The following is a 19449-nucleotide window of genomic DNA, read 5'->3' on the forward strand; positions in this document are numbered from 1 at the left end:
CCCAAAGTTTTGAGCACTGATAAGAAGCTCAGAAAGTTTCAGATGTTTTAGTAATTCATGATTTCAGATGTGGGATGCATGATTGGTAAATCTGCAAATATTCTAAGATCTGAAAACCTCTGAAGTCTGATCACAAGCATTTTGGATAAGGGATATTCAGCCTGTATTTATTGTGCTTTTTTTTGTTGTTGGTAGTGGAGCTTGAACTCTGGGCTTGGACACTGTCCCTGCGCTCTTCAGCTCAAGGGGAGTGCTCTACCACTTGAGCCACAGCGCCACTTCCGGTTTTTGAATGGTTTATTGGAGATAAGAGTCTCACTGACTTTCCTTCTCAGGCTGGCTTTGAATGGTGATCCTCAGATCTCAGCCTACTGAGTAGCTAGGATTACCAGCGTGAGCCACAGCACCTGGCTATTGTGCTTTTTTTTCCTGACTTACAAAGAGGTTTCTTGTTAGACTGAAGGCTCATAGTAACTCAGCCGCATTTCCACATTTTTCTTTTTAATGAGAACTCTCAATCTTCACAAACAGTTCTGTTTGGTGCATTATAAGCAGCTTGAGTATATGGGCACAAGAATGGAATGAAAAATAACTCAATGTATTAAAACTGGTTCTCAAAAAATGAGGCTCTGACATCCAAAGATTACGTGCCTGCAAACATGATAACACATTTTATATGGATAGATCTAACAAGTCAATATGAAAGAAGTAGCTCAAAATTAAGAGAAAATAAGCCTTTGTCGCTTTTCATTTGAGCTTAGGGTTTTGGAATATGACTTCATAGGGCCTAAAATATTTCAGGATATCCCAGAATATTCACTTTGAGATTGCTAGGAAAAATGACATAATAAAGTTACTAGCTGGTGTGCTCCTGCCATTGCAACTACATGGGATACTGAGATAAGGAAGGTTGTGCCAGAGCAAAAAAGATCATGAGACTTAATCAAAGACAATAGGCACGGAGATGGGCACCAGCCAGCTATGATGAAAGTGTAAAGGATTGTGGCCCAAGTGAGGGTTTCAGCAAAAAGTGAGACCCAGGAATGTGGCTTAGTGGTAGAGTGCTTGCCTAGCATGCATGAAGTCCTGGGCTTGATTCCTCAGTGCCACGTAAACAAAAAGCTGGACGTGGTGCTGTGGCTCAAATGATAGAGTGCTATCCTCGAACAAAAGAAGCTCAGGGCCAGTGTCCCAACCCTGAGTTGAGCCCCAGGACTGGCAAAAAAAAAAAAAAAAAAAGACCCAGAAACCAGTGGGGGAAAAGACTGGAGGTATGGTTTAACAGCAGAGTACCTGTTTACCAACTGCAAAAAAGCAAAGTAAATGCGAACAATCTGGGATGCTCATTATTTAAGTGAGCATGTTTCTACTTTTTTTTTTGGTCGGTTGTGGGGCTTGAACTCTGGGCTTGTACGCTATTCCCCAGCTCTTCAGGGCAGAGTGAGTGCTCTACTGCTTGCGCCATACGACACTTCAGTTTTCTAGTGGTTTATTGGCGATAAGACTCATGGAGTTTCCTGCCCGGGCTGGTTTTGAACTGTGATCCTCAGATCTCAGCCTTCTGAGTAGCTAGGATTACATGCGTGAGCCATTGGCGCCCGGCCATGTTTCTACTTTTGTAGTGTGGAAGAGTCAACTATATACATACCATGGGTCATTTCTCAAATGACCATTGTAATTACTTCCTGTTTTATGGCAGCCTTGTGAGTGCAAACGTGTTTGGGTAGACCGAGCAGATACTTCTCCGTCAAAGAGACCAAGCTCATGGAATGTGGATGACTGAGATAAGATAAATCTCTTAAGAGGAAAAGAGACACTAGTCACGTAGGCAAAAAAATAAGGTCATCCAAAGTGTATGTTGCAATCTGCCTACAATGAAACATGCCCCTTTCATCACACTTGGTCCCCCCCTAGTAACCCTCTTTTGCTTTTGCTTTTTTTTTTAATTAAAAAAAATTTTTTTTTGGTTCCAGTCCTGGAGCCTGAACTCTGGGCCTGGGCGCTGTCCCTCAGCTCTTCAGCTCAAGGCTAGCGCTCTACCACTTGAGCCACAGCACCACTACTGGCGTTTTCTTTTTGCTTATGTGGTGCTGAGGAATCGAACCCAGGGCCTCAGGCATGTAAGGCAAGCGCTCTACCACTGAGCCACCTTCCCAGCCCCCTCTTTTGCTTTTTCTTATGGTGCTGGGGATCAAATCCAGCTTTGTGCATGCTAGGCAAGGGTTTTGCCACTTAGTATCATTTACAGCCCTACCTTGGTAACCATTGGATCTCCATAGAATTGTGAGAACACAACTTGAAAACTACTTTTATGGAGACAAATAATGACCTTGCACTAGATGGGTTGTAGTCTAATTCTGATACTTTTTATTTTGAATTTTTGTTTTTTGAGTGTTTTGGTGCCAGCACTAGGACTTGATCTTAGGGCCTCCTGCTCTCACTTCACTATTTGGCTTAAGGATAGCCCTCTGCCACTTGAGCCATGTCTCCAGTTCTGATTTTAACTCATTAGTTGGAGATAAGAGTCCAGTATGTCTGCCTGGTCTAGCTTCATCAAACCTTGAAGCTCGGATCTCAGCCTCCTTATAACTAATTCTAGCATTCTTAAATTACTTGGGGCATCTATGAAATAGGCAGTAATAATAGCTACCTCATACTGTTGTGAGGTTTAAGCCTGATAAAATATATCAATTATATATCACATAATAAATCTTTAAGACCAGGAAAGGCCAAGACAACAAGGTAGAAAAGAGTCTTAATTTAAGGACAAGTATAAGAAAGAGCCAGTTAGAAGTTGAATTGTCAAATCTGACAAGGGCAAGACTGATCTTGGGGTTGATGGTAAACCTGTAGTCTTGAGTTAAACAGTCTTAGGTGTCAAGGTTAAGATGTCTGAAGAGACGGATAGCCCAAGGTTCATTTGAAATCTTAATTGTAATTGCTGAATGATTTATTACATCATCTGAGACTGTACAACACTGAAATAAACTGGTTGAGAAATGCTGAAGGATACATGTACAAATTTACCCTGGTTCTATGTCCTAGAGTCAAAGTTCAAACCCAGATCAGCTATTTCAGAGTCTGGGTTCTTTGTTTACTATGAGATTTTTGTTATCGTTATTGGTTGTGGGGCTTGAACTCAGGACTTGGGTGCAGTCCCTGAGCTTTTTTGCTCAAGACTATTGCTGTACAACTTTGAGCCACAGTTCTACTTCCAGTTTTCTGGTGGTAAATTGGAGATAAGAGTCTCAGGGAGACTTTTCTACCTGGGCTGGCTTCGAACTGTGATCCTCAGATCGCAGCTTCCTGATAGGCCTGAGCCACCAGTGCCCATCTACAAGGAGTTTTTTTGTTGTTGTTTTTGTTTTTTTAGTGTCTGGTTAAAGGTTGGGTCCTATAACCAGACTGCTTGAATTCAACTTTTGACTCTAGCCTTAGAAGTTGTGCTTTAGCCTTCTACATCTCAGTTTCTCATATGGATGATAGTAGGGATATTAAGATTCATACTTTGCATAATTGAGAAGAATAAATGAGTTAACACAAAAAGTGCTTTGCTGCCTGGTATCAAGAAGGTAATACTATTATTTGTTATAGTTGGCGTGTATGTTTTATATGTTACTTGTCCCTACAGTAGCACTGTAAATTGCAGGGTGAAGGTACCTGTTTTTGTTGTTGTTTGTTTTTTTGTTTTTTGTTTCTTATCATAAGAGCCTAAAATGGCATAGTTTATTAGAAAGGATACTTAAGAATTTTAAATACGGTAGTTACTGGAGGAGCCTTACTGCCATGCATTTGTCATGATGACATATCTAAACCACTATCTGGATTTTTTTTTTCTTGGTCTTATTAGCTGCTAACCTTTAGGTTTCTCTCTTCTCTTCTGCCTTTGAAAAAAACTTTAAGGGGGCTGGGAATGTGGCTCAGTGGTAGAGCGCTTGCCTTGCATGCCTGAGGCCCTGGGTTCGATTCCTCAGCACCACATAAGCAAAAAGAAAAAGCCAGAGGTGGCACTGTGGCTCAAGTGGTAGAGCGCTAGCCTTGAGCTGAAGAGCTGACGGACAGAACCTAGGCCCAAAGTTCAGGCCAAAACTTTAAGGGGCTGGAAATGTGGCTTAGTGGTAGTGCTTGCCTAGCATGCATGAAGCCCTGGGTTCAATTCCTCAGTACCACATAAACAGAAAAAGAAGCCAGAAGTGGTGGTGTGGCTCAAGTGGTAGAGTGCTAGCCTTTAGTGAAAGAAGCTCAGGGACAGTGCCCAGGCCCTGAGTTCAAGCCCCAGGACTGGTGGGGGAAAAAAAAAGTTTAAATACTATTGATCCCTGATACTTACCCTTCCCTTCTTCCCATGTCTCCCTCAGGTCTCCATCCGCTTGGCCAATCAGAGGTTTTCAGGCTGGAGTGGAAAATGGGTAAGTTCTATTGTTCTATCTGACCCAATTTTTCTTTGTGTTCTTTCTCTTTTCAACTGGTTATGATAAAATATGTAAGAGGCTGTATATGAAGCTTAATTTTATGGTATCATTGAAAAAAATCACTAATTACATCAGAGAAAAGTACAAAGAATAAATGCCTGTGTACCTGGATACAAAAATACATTAATATTTTGTTACATTTACCTGGGTTCCTTTTTTTGTTTAAGAAATTTTAGGAGATGTGATTCAAGTGGTAGAGTGCTAGCCTTGAATGAAAAACCCAAACGAGCATGATGCCCTGAGTTCAAGCCTCACTACTGGCACAAAATAAATATATAGGAAGGAATTTTACATATGTAGTTAAAACTCACTCTTGTTCCTGCAAGAAGCAAAAAGTAAATCAAAGCTGATGTGTACTGTTTCCAGTTATATATATATTTACCATATATATGCAAATTAAAAAATAAATACTTTCTAAACAAAGAGCTTCAAACATTAGCTTCAAATTTAAATATAATATATGATAGATAACAATTTTTAGTTACACTATGGAACTTAGTTTTTATGTTAGAATCTTCTAAACTTGGTTGTGTGTCTTCAATACAAAGGTCATTTGGTATACCTTCAAGATTGTGGTAGCATTTATCATTTTACCATGAGATCAAACAGGAAAAGTACATCTTAAAAGAATACAAACTGGCTTAATATGGTGGTAGTTGCCAGTAACTACCATTCAGGAAACTGAAGCAGGAGGATTGTGAGTTTTTGGCTAGTGTGGGCTAGTTTGAGACTCAGTCTCAAACAAATAAGGCAGCCACATTTGCAGAGAAAGTAGGGAAGAAAATCAGGGTTCCTCTGTGGAGAAACTCCAGGAAATCACAATTAAGCAAGGCTTCCCTCTGCCTGTCATCTGATGTATTCTTTATAAATGGAGAATGGATCTTAATAGTTTCAACCTGGCCCATGCCCTGATGGGAATAAAGGTAACAGTCAAGTTCTGATACTGATTCAAGGATTACAAGGAAGTGGAGATGAGGTGGTAAAATTTATGTAAATAGAAAAATGAATTATCTTCACTTACGGAACACTGAAAAACATTTCATAATTGGACTTATGAGGAACCCACAAAAAGCAAATGTCTTGTGCCATATGAAACCCATAGATCTATCAGTCTCTGCTGCAAAAGATACCATCAAAAATCTATGCTTATAGATTGGTTTTTCCTAAAGCTGCAGCAAGTCAACAATAACCTGTTTTGTTTTGTTGTTTTTGCTTTTTACTAGTCCTGGGGCTTGAACTCAGGGCCTGAGCGCTGCCCCAGAACTTCTTTTGCTCAAGGCTAGCACCACTTCTGGCTTCTTTTTCTGTTTATGTGGTACTGAGGAATTGAATCCAGGGCTTCATGCATTCGCAGCAAGCACTCTACCACTAAGCCATATTCTGAGCCCCTGTTTTGACCAAGATGAGACTGTGCCTTTTTTTGTTTTGTTTGTTTTGTTTTTTAGTACTGGGATTTGAATGTGGGGACTTATATTTGCTAGGCAGCTCTGTCACTTGAACCAAATCCCCAGCCCTTTTTTTTGTAGGTCATGGGCTTGAACTCAGGGCCTGGATACTCTCCTTGAGCTTTTCTGCTCAAGGCTGGTACTCTACCACTTGAGCTACAGTGCCACTTCCAGTTTTCTGGTGATTAATTGGAGATAAGAATCTCAGACTTCCCTACTGGGGCTGGCTTTGAACTGTGAACCTCAGATCTCAGCCTCCTGAGTAGCTAGATGTGAGCCACCAGCACCTGCCCTCTACTCTACCCCCTACCCTCCCCACCCCCTGCCCCTGACTTTTTTGATTTCACTAAAGCTCAAGTAGGGCCTTATTGTGCCCTGTTGTCAGCCTGGATAGGGATCCTCCTATCTAAAGTTTCCTGAGTGAGTAGGACTGTACAACCACATCTTGTTTATTGATTGAGATGGGTTCTTATTTTTTACTCCCAATCAGTGTCCTCTGAGTATCTAAGATTACAGGTATGAATCATCATTCTCAACTGTGCCTCATTTTTGTTATGACATTCCCAACAAACACATTTCCCAACACTGCTCAAAAGATTGTCATGTCTCTGAAACAGTGGCTTTCAGATCTCTCAGATAACAGCCATGTGACTTTTTGAGAGGATATGTCAAGAACCTCCAGGTATCTCACAGCTGGAAGGAAATGCCATTTCAGTTATGCACAGAGGTGATGGGTCACAAAGGGACTAAATGAAGCTATATAGTTGATATAACAAGAAGGATATTTATTAAGAATTTGCAGAAACAGACATCTGACACCTGTGATAGTTCCTTTACTGATTCTCTTTGATTGCAGTGTTGTTACATTTTTACATGTTACATGTTGCATTTTATTTATTTATTTATTTTTTTTGTCGGTCGTGGGGCTTGAATTCTGTTCCTGGGTGCTGTCCCTCAGCTCTTCAGCTCAAGGCGAGCGCTCTACCTCTTGAGCTACAGCGCCACTTCCCATGTTACATTTTAAAGCATTCAATGATTTTATTAAGAAAATGTAATAAAATAAACGTAAAGACTTGGCAATACTTTCATTTCCCCAAAACTTTTCCTCATACTGTTTTCCAGTCTAGAATCCTACCCAAGAAACTCTCATCTGTTTTTTTACCACTGTAGATTGTATCATTTGTCTGTTTGTAATGCTCATTAAGCTCAGGGCCTCATGTGTGCTAGGCAGACACTCTACCACTGGGTTATACGTGAGCCCTGACAAACTCTTAATGTTGGCATCTTTGACTTATTTCTCCATATTGTGGCACGTATCAAATTAATTTTTAGCCACTTGTTCAGGGTTGTTTTTTTTGTCGGTCGTGGGGCTTGAACTCTGGGCCTGGGCGCTGTCCCTCAGCTCTTCAGCTCAAGGCGAGCGCTCTACCACTTGAGCTACAGGGCCACTTCCCAGGGTTGTTTTTATTTAAATCATTCTTCTTATTTTATTATTATTACTATTGGTCGGTCATGGGACTTGAACTCTGGGCCTGGGCACTGTCCCACAGCTTTCAGCTCAAGACAAGCACTGTACCACTTGAGCCACAGCACTACTTCCAGTTTTCTGGTGGTTTATTGGAGATAAGAGTCTCACAGATTTTTTCCTGCCCAGGCTGGCCTTGAACCATCATCCTTAGATCTCAGCCTCCTGAGGATTACAGGCGTGAGCCACCGGCTTCTTATTTTATGCTTCTTAAATTTTTGTATAAATGCTGTAGTGTTATACAATGTCTTAAAATTCATTCATTTGAAATGCTATATATTAATAACACCCTATGAGGACGTGCCATAATTTTAGCCCATTTATTAATAAATGGTTAGATTTTCTAATTTTTTCTCATTTTTAAATAATGCAGCAGATATCCTTAGACAAGTTTCTTGAGTATATATCTAAAAGCGATTGCTGATATGTAAAATGTATGTCTTCACTGTACTTTACATCTTGCTCTCTGAGTATGTAATAACACTTCACTGCCCACAGGTTGAAGAGCTTTCTGTATTTCTTAGTCCTTATCAACACTTAGTGTTATCTGACTTTTATCTTTTTGCCTGTTGGTTGTGAAATAGTATTTCATTAATTTATTTCTATATTTTCTTGACTGTTTATGTTCTCATTATGCTGTTAGATTTACTCTTAGTTGAATTCTGTTCATGTCTTTTGCCAACTCTTATAGCATATTTGTCTTTTACTAGTTTCTGGGAATATATATATATATATATATTTTCATTTATTCATTCTGGATGTTACTGTCATATTGGTAGTATGAGAGCACATATTTCACTAGTAAGTGACTTTATGTGTTAACTTTGATGTCTTGTGTAAAAATTAAAAAAATTTTGTAATATGATCAAACTTGTCACAATTTCTTTCCTGGTTTGTGTATTTTCCTGGTTTGTGTTTTTTGAAACCTTGAGGTTGTAAACATATTTATAGCTATTTCTTTAATCCAGAATTGCCTTTTCTTTTGATGTATCTGTGAGGTGGGAAGAGGAATCTTTATTCATTTGACTTTACAATTGTTTATAAACTATACATTAATCCATTTTTTAAAATCTTTGTGTTAGCCAGTTTCCCTCACAAATATACATATGTATTTCTTGGCAGTATTCTGTATATTCTGCTTGTCTATTCTTTAAATCAGTGTTTTCTACTCTTCTTAAGTATGAGGAAAACATTCTTTTCTTTTTTTTTTTTTTTTTTTTTTTTTTGCTCGGTCTTGGGGCTTGAACTCTGGGCTTGGGCGCTGTCCCTCAGCTCTTCAGCTCAAGGCGAGCGCTCTACCGCTTGAGCTACAGTGCCACTTCTCTGCTTGTCTATTCTTGAGTACCCTATTGTTTTTCATTATAATGTTTGTGATAAATATTATTATCTATAGTGATAACCACTCCCTCCTTTTTCAGAATTGGCAGAATGTTCTTGCTATTTGTGAATTTTAGGATCAGTTTATTCAGTCCAGTCTAAACCAACAGTAGTTAAAAAGTATTTTGAGATTGCATTGAACTTATTACTTTATTTGGATAAAATATGGCACCAGTGGTTTTGATTCTGTTTAGGTATAGGATATATTTTTTTGTTATTTATAAGGACTTATTTATTTATTTTTGGTCGTGGGGCCTGAACTCAGAGCCTGGGCACTGTCCCTCATCTCTTCAACTCAAGGCAAATGCTCTACCACTTGAGCCACAATGCCATTTCTGGCTTTTTCTGCTTATGTGGTGCTGAGGAATCAAACCCAGGCCCTCAGGCATGCAAGGCAAGCCTTCTACCACTGAGCCACCTTCCCCGCACCCTTCAATAAGGTTTTATACTTTAGCTTTAAAGATGACAGTTCTATTAAGGCCCCCCCCCTTTTTTTTTGTTGGTCGTGGGGCCTGAACTCTGGGCCTGGGCACTGTCCCTCAGCTCTTCAACTCAAGGCTAGTGCTCTACCACTTGAGCCACAGCGCCACTTTTGGCTTTTTCTGCTTATGTGGTGCTGAGGAATCAAACCCAGGGCCTCATGCATGCAAGGCAAGCACTCTACCACTGAGACACCTTCCCAGACTATTAAGGCCTTTTGACCTACAAGTCGTCAAAAAGAGGCCTGAAGTGAAAGATAAAAGGGCCACACTGATGGGTTACAGGGTGGAGAGAGTATCCAGCCTTCCTCCAGAAGGCACTTGGGGCCTTGCTGACAATGTGTTTAGATGTACTAGGAAGAGATTTATTTGGGGAGCCTTTAAAACCTCACTTTGTATGTATTATTTCTATGAAAGAACAGGATTTGTAAACTTTTTTCCATTATAGGACTGTTCTCAGAAGTGGCCTGAGGAGAAGCTAAGTATAATGATGTCAGTGCAGGCCACACTAGTGGATGAGGTAGGGAGGGGACAGGAGGAGCAGGGCCAGATGGGAAGAGGGCAGTCAGCTGAGGCTGACATGGAGACACATTCCTTCTTCCCTGAAGGCATAAGTTTTAGAATTCTGGGAAGATGTGAAGGTATGGTAAGCAAGTACCTGATCTGTTGGAGTCATTATACTTGAATTTCAGTTTTTGGCAGCTGATTTCAGCTCTCTGATTTGAGCTTCTTCAGAGCAATATTTTTATGTGTGAAGTATAATTTATATACTAGTCTACAAAACTCACCTCTCTCCAAACCAATTGCAAATCTGTTTATCTGATTTATCACTGGATTCTTCTTATTTTCTGTTACTAGATACCTTATACTCACTGTGAATGACATCTTTCTAAATTTGTTTCACTAGTATATTAGAAGCTTGACTCGTTTTCTTGGTTTTAGCAGTCAGTAATTAAGAAAAGAACCAGAAGAGACTAAAAACATTTTATTTTCTGTCATGTATTAGGATAGAAGAGAGTCTCTCCTTGTAACATATGATCACAGTTAAAAAAAATGCTGAAGGTTGAGGATATAGTTCAGTTTCTTAGCAAACCCAAGGCTTTGGGTCCATTCTCAGCACTGGAGAGTAAAAAAAGCCCAAACTTAGGAGCCTGAAGAAGATAAATAAAAAGGAACCCTTCAAATCAGAGCCATGTTTTGTGTTTACACCAGTAGAAAGAAGGGCCTGACGTTAACCTCCTTTCCCTTCTAGTTTATACTGCATCACTCTTTATACATTCTTTCATTTTCATGTGCTTTTAAAATACATACATATTTGGAATTAAACATTTTGATTAAATTTTTAATTTTTTTTTTTTTTTTTGATCGGTCGTGGGGCTTTGAACTCTGTGCTTGGGCGCTGTCCCTCAGCTCTTCAGCTCAAGGCGAGTGCTCTACCACTTGAGCTACAGCGCCACTTCCTTGATTAAATTTTTAATTTGAAGATTTTTATGAGTGCCATGAAAAACCACAAAAAAGGCTAGTTGAACAACTTTGGGGGGAGTGTGGGAGGGAGGAGGGAGGAGTTGGGGAGATGGGGAGAAAAGGGATGGTAGGGGAAAAATAAAGGAGGCTATAACAATGCTTGATAGGAAATGGACTCATTACCTTGTGCATGTAACTGTAACCCCTCTGTACAATATCTTTACAATAAAAAACTATAAAGAAAAAAAGGCTAGTGATAAGCCATTCAAATAAGCCATCAAAAAATGTAACATTTTAGCTGGCGCTTGTGGCTCACACTTGTAATCATAGCTGCTTGGGAGACTGAAATCTGGAGATCTGAAGATCGAAGTTGAAGCCAGCCAGGGCAAAAGAAGCACGTGAGACTCTTATCTCCAGTCAACCAGCAAAAAGCTGGAATGGAGTTATGGTTTAAGTGGTAGGGCACCATCCCTGAGAAAGAGCTAAGGGAACAAACCCAGGCCTTGAGTTCAAGCCCCTTCTATCAGCATATGTGGGCATGTGTGCACGCTCATGCGTGCGTGCGCGCACAGCACACACATATACTCTTTGTAGGTAGCATCTGTGGCATGGTTGTCAATGAGTAAAAGCAGCTGGTAGGCAAACTAAGAGAAAACAAGGTGAGACATTGAGGTCATAAAGGAAATCTGCAGTGATTGCTTCAGTAGTTTTTCTTTCAACTCAAAACGATGTCAATTTCTGGTCACTTGATCTCAACCTTTTCCACTCTTCCAATTACGTGTTAGTCTGGAGCTTTTTTCTTTCAGTGGTCTAGAATTTGCAATGTTTCAGAGAGGAAGTACTACTCACACTTAGTTTTAATCAGTAAAGCTGAAATTGGTATTTTGCCCTTGGATAGAAAAGTAATTAATTTTTTTTGCATTTTATTTTAGTCCCTGTGTATATGCCATTTTTCCTGGGTCCATGGGAAGCATGACTCCATTGGAACTTGGCAGAAGAAAAAAATAAGACATCTTCACAAAGAAAACCAGACACTAGAAAAGTGTGGCCAAACCCTGAAGAGACAGAAACATGACTGACAGTGGACTTAGGGACACTCCAGAGGGTAAGACTAGTTTGGAAAGCACTGAATTTGTGCTTTAAGAAGCTAACATTGCCTTTAGAGAGAACATCTCTTACGACTAAAACTGAAATTGTGAAATTAGCCATAAATACTGGAATATATCTCTAAAACATAAAGGTGAGCCAGTGGCTTTATCCTATAATCTTAGCTAGTCAGGAGGCTGAGATCTGAAGATTGAGGTTCTGATCCAGCCTGGGCAGAAAACTCTGTGAGACTCTCATCCCCAATTAACTAGCAAAAACTTGGCAGTGGAGATACGGATCCAGTAGTAGACCACCAGTTAAGAGCAATAAGCCCTAGTACTAACAAACCACCCCACCCCCAAAAGATAAAGTGAGTGGTACTTTAGTATCATTGACTACTTGGCATGTACATTTTCCTGATTGTCTTATAAATTCTTTCTTTCCGCTTCTCCCTGCTCCCCCTCTCCCCCCACTCCACTCCATGGGGTAGAATTCAGACCCAGGGCCTTGTGGATGCTAGACAAATGCTCTCATCACCAGGAAACATTCCCAGACTTATACCTATTTCTTTAGAGATTACCTTATTCAAAACCGCATGTAACATTGTGGTCTGTATATTGTATTTGGTTAATGTGTCTTTTAAGAGTAGGTTTCTTGCCAGGAGTTGGTGGCTCATGCCTATAATCCAAGCTTCTCAGAAAACTGAGATTTCAGGCCAGAAAGTCCATGAGACTCTTATTTGAAGTGCAGTGATAATTATTGCATTTCATTATTCCTTTGGTTTAAAATAAACTAATCTCCAAAGAAATATTTACTAGTTTCAGTGGTAGAGTACTTGCCTACTATGCCTAAGGCCCTGGGGTTCAATCTTCAGTACTGAAAAAAAAAAAGAAGTAAATGTTTCAGATAATCACCAAATGTTTGATGATACTAAGAAATTATTTTTCAGGCTGGGAAGGTGGCTCAGTGGTAGAGTGTTTGCCTTGCATGCATGAGGCCCTGGGTTCGATTCCTCAGAACCACATAAGCAGAAAAAGCCGGAAGTTGTGCTATGGTTCAAATGTTAGAGCGCTAGCCTTGGGCAGAAGAGCTGAGGGACAGCACCCAGGCCCAGAGTTTAGGCCCCATGATCAAAAAAAAAAAAAAAAAAAAGAAATTACTTTTAATCTGTCAGGTTTGATAAAGGTATTGTCATTATGTTTGTAAACAAAAAGAATCTTTATATTTTAAAGATTTAGGTGTTTATGGCTAAAATTACAGGATGTTGATAAGTTGCTTTAATTAAATGATATAAGACAGAAATGAGAGAGTACAGAGGGCATATATTTATATAAATTTTATACACACATTTTCATTTGTAGCCCAGGCTGACCTAGAATACTCTTTAAGTAGTCAAAGCTAGCCTCAATCTCCTTTCCTGCCTTGGCCTCTGGAGTGTTGAAATACAGACGGATGTCACCACACTTAGCCTTGTATTTTAGCTCAGACTGGCTTTGAACTTTCAATACTCCTGTTTTAGCCTCTGCTGTGCCACCTTTCTTGGCTTAAAGAAGGTATATTTAACTTACCTAAAGTTTTATCATTTAGGGTTGTTTTACATTGTTATTAGTTATTAGATTTATTGACATGATAAGTTTAGTCAGCTTTAGTGGGATTAAAGGAAAGTAATGCTGAGAAAGAGTACTTTGTAAACCATTAATCTTTTTAAATATTATTTATCAAGGGACTTTGTTACAATACAAAAACTTAAAGGGAATATTTTAAAAATAAAGTGTACATTTTTATCCCACTAGACTCTCAAAAGGATTTTGAAAATGATTCATCAATAAATTCTCAGGCACCAGAGATTACAGTCACATCAAGTAATATTGAAGATGAGACTCAACAACCTGTCTCTAATCTTAATGAAGACTTCCAAGAAGTAGAGGATTTAAAAGCCTTTGAGGAAAAAAGCTTAGCAAGTGCTCAGGCCCCAAGTTCAAGCCCCAGGACTGGCACAGATACAGGTGATAAATCAGCAAGCCCAGATGAAACCAATTTTAGGAAACATCCAGAAGATAAAACAGAGCATGAGAACAACCCAAGTTTTCAAGATGGAGAACAAGAGGATCACCTCCCTTCAAAACGTCTGAGTGAAGAACACTTGGATCTAGATCCTAGCCATTCTCCAGGAGATGAGATAGGAAGAGTGGATGTGCACTCAAGAGGCAGCTCTGCAGACCTGCCTGTGGGGGCAAGTGGCGGAAACAGAGCTTCTCAGGAGCCACCTGCAGGTGCCTTGGGGGGCCAGAGTCTTGTACATTTCAGTACAGGACCAGAAAGCCAGGATTTACTAAGGAGGCGATTGCCTGTGTCAGGTGAGAGAATAGTAGTTACTCTTTTGTATTGCCTAAGTCCAGGGCCTCCTTTAAGAACTTTGGTTTATCTTTCATGAAGTAAGGCATTTGGCCTTGTTCACTGACATCCAAAGCAATTAGATACTGGAATAAGGCTTCCAATTTCTTACACTAGCTTACTCTATTATATTAAGTTGCTTCTACATAAACTGCATTTTAAAACACTTGTAGAGTAAATGTAATGTTTAAGCAGTATGACAAAAAGAATTGGCTTTGGGGAGGTGATAGCCAACGTCTCTACATTTCTTACCTTCTGGTTATGTATGTGGATTTATATTTTATAAGTACCTTGACGAGCTCAATTGGAAATTCCTATTTGACAGTACAAAGAAGTATAAAATACATGATATTGTATTAGTGAAACTTAGAGCTAGTAGTTGATATTTTACTACAATTCAGTGACTGATGTATAAGAAATGTTTCATTTGTTTGTCATTAGAATAGTCTGAAGGCAAGAACTATGTCCTTTTTTCATTGTTTCTATAGCAACTGGGACATAGAAACAACTTTATAAATATTTATTGAATGAATGAGTTGAATCAATGTTATTGTATCTGTGATTAGAATTTCACCATTGTTCCAGGTCTACTGTAAGTAGAAGAATAAACTTCTTTTTAAAAATGAAGTTTAAGCTGAGGATATAGCTTGCTTAGTATATAGGAGGCCCTAGATTTAATCCTACTATCATAAGAAAGTGCAGTGAGAATATTTTCCAAAGTGTAGAAATCCTCTCAGTCACATAATTTGGTAAAGGGTATGCTCTTACAATGTATTGCTTAAAAATAGTATTATTCTTCTCCCTTCTCCCCCCCCCCCCCCCCCCCCAGAGATTGGAAGTCAGGAAGAAGAAATACATACAGCAGAAGAAAATCAGAAGATTACAGAAGATTCCAAAAGAAAAACTGATAAAAAGAGTTCATGTAACTATGGTGAGAACAGACCTGGTTTTATTGCATGTGTAAATCCTCAGTGGATGTGCCTATAGAAAATAAAACACTTTTAACATTGTGTTAATATATTTAAGACATAAAGCAATACACTTTTAAGTGTTTAACAGTAGAACTTTTTATAAACAAGAAACTGAAAGTGCCTTTTCAGTAAGATATCACTAACTTTTCAAGTGCCATTTTTAAGTTTTCATTTGTATGGTGTGTGTGTGTGTGTGTGTGTGTGTGTGTGTGTGTGTGTGTGTGTGTGTGTGTGTGTGTGTGTGTGTGTGTGTGTGTGTGTGTGTGTGTGTGTGTGTGTGTGTGTGTGTGTGTGTGTGTGTGTGTGTGTGTGTGTGTGTTGAGGATTGAACTCAGAGCCTTGTAGGCTCATGCTGTACCACTCAAACCATACCTTCACTTCTAGTTTTTTGCTGGTTAATTGGAGATGAGTTTCATGAGCTTTTCTGCCTGAGCTAGCTTCAAACCACGATCCCAAGATCTCAGCGTCCTAAGTAGCTAGGATTACAGGCATGAGCTTGTCTTTTTTTTTTTTAGATTATTTTTGTTTTTATTTTGAGACAGTGTCTTGCTATATAGCCCAAACTTGCAATCCTCCTCCCTCAGCCTCCCAAGTACTGAGAGCTAGTGTATCACCTTGACCAGTTCCTTTTAAAGTTTAGCTCCTAAAAAATGGTCTGCTACAGTAGTAAGTACTTTGAGGAAGTATAAAGAAATCCCAGTAGCTCACTTATAAAGCACATTATTAGTTACAACAAAAAATACATAAACTCACCTTTTCCCTTTTAACAAAGATACATAATCTCTTCAAATAATTGGAGAAGAGATTTTTTTTTTAAGTATTTTTGTTAAACTTTAAAAGTGAAAGTAATCTATTAAGGCCAAAGGAACTTAACACTTTCAATAAAGCCTAGCTACACAACCTACTTCATTTCAGTTTACCAGAGACTTTGTTTCTGACTCATGTTCTCTCTCAATTTTTGGTTCTTTGACAGGTCCCATAGTTTTTGGCTGCATCATTGGGGCATTTGTGCTAACTTCTGTTGTTAATAGCTACTATTCTTCTCCAGCCCAACAAGTGCCCCAAAATCCAGCGCTAGAAGCCTTCCTGGCTCAGTTTGGCCAATTGAAGGATAAATTTCCAGGCCAGAGTTCCTTCCTGTGGCAGCGAGGACGTAAGTTCCTCCAGAAGCACCTCAATGCTTCAAATCCCTCGGAGCCAGCAACCATCATATTTACAGCAGCTCGAGAGGGAAGAGAGACCCTGAAGTGCCTAAGCCACCATGTTGCCGATGCCTATACCTCTTCCCAGAAAGTCTCTGCCATTATGATTGATGGGGCTGAGAGAGCCTTGCAAGACAGTGACACCGTCAAGCTGTTCGTTGACTTGGAGCTGAGCTATGGATTTGAGAAGGGCAAGAAGGCTGCTGTGGTACACCACTTCGAGTCCCTTCCTGCAGGCTCCACTTTGATCTTCTACAAGTACTGTGATCATGAGAATGCTGCCTTTAAAGATGTGGCCCTTGTCCTCACTGTGCTTCTGGAGGAGGACACATTAGAGGCAAATGTAGGCCCAAGGGAAACGGAAGAAAAAGTGAGGGATTTACTTTGGGCCAAATTTACCAACTCTGCCACTCCCAGCTCCTTCAACCACATGGACTCAGACAAATTGAGTGGGCTGTGGAGCCGTATTTCACACCTGGTGCTGCCCGTCCAGCCTGTGAAGAACATAGAAGAACATGGGTGCCTTCTAGAAAGCCAAGCACAAGGCTGGTCCCAGAAGAAAGACAACCTGGGATTTTGAAAAAGCCACTTAAAAGGTCTTCCATTTCTGTGGCAGGAGGTTGATAAATGAGGGGGAATAGCCTGAAAAGGTACTTGTGAGCTTACTTTGGAAAAGATGCTGTCATTTTTCTATCAAAATCTTCAATGAGACCAAACGTGGATGTAACCTTTTCTTTGCCTTTTCAAGCAGATCATTTAGAACATAGCAATGGTATTTAACACTGAGGAAAAAAAATTTTAAAATCCCAAAACACAATAGCATAATCATTGCACAAGAAGTTATACTTCTAGAGAACGATTTTTGTTTTCTTATATGTCATTCTCAAGAGCCTTTTGAATAACATTTGGACTTGAACTAAATTAGTTAGAAAGCTATGATAATTTGTAGGAAACTTATCTAGCATATATTGAATATTTTATAACCTGTAATTGTGGGATTATATGTTATACTAATTTGCACTTTTTAGTATAGAAAATTCAACACAGTAGAACCTTAGCTAGATACTTGCTGTATGTAAGGCACTATATGCTTTCATTCCATTAGTGACCTGAGGCAAAAAAGTTCTTAAATATTGGAATCATGGAGAAATTGTAATGATTGGAAAAGAAGAAATCCCAGTGGTCTGGATCTTTACTTCAGCTTTCTTGATTATTTAAAGCAAAGATTTTCAAACTCTTTACCATCCTCTCTCCCCTGTGTATCAGAGGAGTCTGCTTTTCAGTTTTTATATTGGGATTCTCTAAGATTTCATGGGAACAGAGAGTTTCACTAATAATGACTAAGTTTGAAACCATTGATTAGGTGAAAAAATATCTTAGAGATAGGAAATCAGCAAAAAAAGATTAAGGCCTGCAAATGAACAGCAGAATATATAAGCTAGCATTTGTGAGCATTGTGTGAAGGTTTTATTCATTTCTGTTAATCTGTCTTCTTGAGATGGAATTTATAATTGTTTAAGATGAAAGTTTGAATGTCATTTTAGACAAGATTTTCATAATAATTTAACAATAGCTTTTATAAGAACACATTGGCATAACTTTGCCGAATAGCTTATTGGTTGTGCTGTGATGGAACACTATGTAATGTAGATCATTTCTTGACACCCAAGAATCAAGGTTAAGAATTAGAGAAATGCAAGAAATCTTATAGTTAGTAAGATGAAACAGAAACCGCCCATTTTCTGAGGTTTTAATGGCCAATATCAATTGCTGGTCCATAGTCCATGATTGTAAGGGAGATTGGAAACAGTATCTGTTGATTTGCATTTGAGCTCTGAAAGCAGAACTCCAGTAAAATCATGACCTAACAAGGATCTGTTCTATTATATGGACTATTGTCAAGTCTTAGAATGTTTTTTTTTTTTCAGTCTTAGAATGTTTTAAACTAGGTTTTTGCCTCTTCTATGAGAGCATGGATGCATATATAGTTAAGTCATATAATTAAAGTCTGGAAGGATTTTAGGAAACACTAAGAAGGTATAAGGATTGAAGATACTTAAAAAGATCACAGAAGCCTGGGATTGTGAACCTATACTCCTAGCTACTCAGGAAGTTGAGATTTGAGGATTAAGGTTTGATGCCAGTCCAGGCAAAGTCAAAAGCTGGAAATGGAGGTGCAGCTCGAATGGTTTAACACTAGTTATGAGCAAAAAAGCCAAGCAAGAGCTTCAGACCTTTGTTCAAACCCCAGTATAGGCAAAAACAATAAAAGTTTAAAAAATCAGGCACAGGGAAGAGACACCTGTTTGAAAATATCTGCCTCAGAAAAACACAAATTTATTTTTAGTGAGACCTTTATTGTGCTCAGTTGAGTATAGTTGCATGTTAAAACAACACTGTACATTTATGATTTTGAAGGAATCTATTTGAGAAAAGACTGAACACAAGCCTAAAGCATGGTGAATTAATGTGTCAGTCCAATATAAAATCAGAGGAAAATGAAGACAAATTTATATGCTACATTTGATTTTTCCCCCTGTATTTTTAGATCATAGATGGTAGCATTTCATCACATAAAACCAATGGTGCCTTGTAGAACTGTTATGTTAGCCTACAGGCCTGTGCTACCTCAGACCTACAAAGGAACCAGTCTAAAATACAAACACTTGGTCTCTATCAGTGACTCAGATTGTAGGTGAAAACATAGGCAATTGTTTTTTCATTCATTTGAAAAAGGTTTTTCATCATCTTCTCTCTATAATTTAGAAAAATAAGGTTTAAAACTTTCTTTGTTTTTTTTTCTTATTTGCTATTTTGGCTTTGTTAATAGACTTTCTCTCATTTGTAAGTGTAGCCCACTGAGAATGTTTTCAGTTTTTGGCCTGCTGTTTTTTATGGTGTTGGGAACTGAACTCAGAGCTTTTGCACATATTAGGCAAGTGCTACTTGCCACTGACCTACGCCCCCCAGCCCTTCTGTCCACTATTCCAGAAATCATTTTAAGAAGAGACAATGTCTGTCTTCTCATGAGTAA

General features: G+C 39.0%; 1 protein-coding gene across 2 annotated transcripts in view; it reads left to right on the plus strand.

Moving 5' to 3' along the window:
* Positions 1–17809, plus strand: part of LOC122103679 (torsin-1A-interacting protein 2-like) — a 31051-nt gene extending 13242 nt beyond the window's left edge. For both annotated transcript variants that reach the window (XM_042674252.1, XM_042674251.1), the window contains 5 exons: positions 4359–4409; positions 11695–11867; positions 13642–14205; positions 15072–15173; positions 16187–17809. In XM_042674252.1, coding sequence (XP_042530186.1) covers positions 11834–11867; positions 13642–14205; positions 15072–15173; positions 16187–16995 — 1509 coding nt within the window. In that variant the 5' untranslated portion in view covers positions 4359–4409; positions 11695–11833 and the 3' untranslated portion in view covers positions 16996–17809. The remainder of the gene's footprint in view (positions 1–4358; positions 4410–11694; positions 11868–13641; positions 14206–15071; positions 15174–16186) is intronic.
* The last annotated feature ends 1640 nt before the right edge of the window (positions 17810–19449 follow it).

This window comes from Dipodomys spectabilis, unplaced genomic scaffold, assembly GCF_019054845.1.
Source record: "Dipodomys spectabilis isolate Male_0828 unplaced genomic scaffold, ASM1905484v1 ptg000019l, whole genome shotgun sequence".
NCBI classification, from domain to species: domain Eukaryota; kingdom Metazoa; phylum Chordata; class Mammalia; order Rodentia; family Heteromyidae; genus Dipodomys; species Dipodomys spectabilis.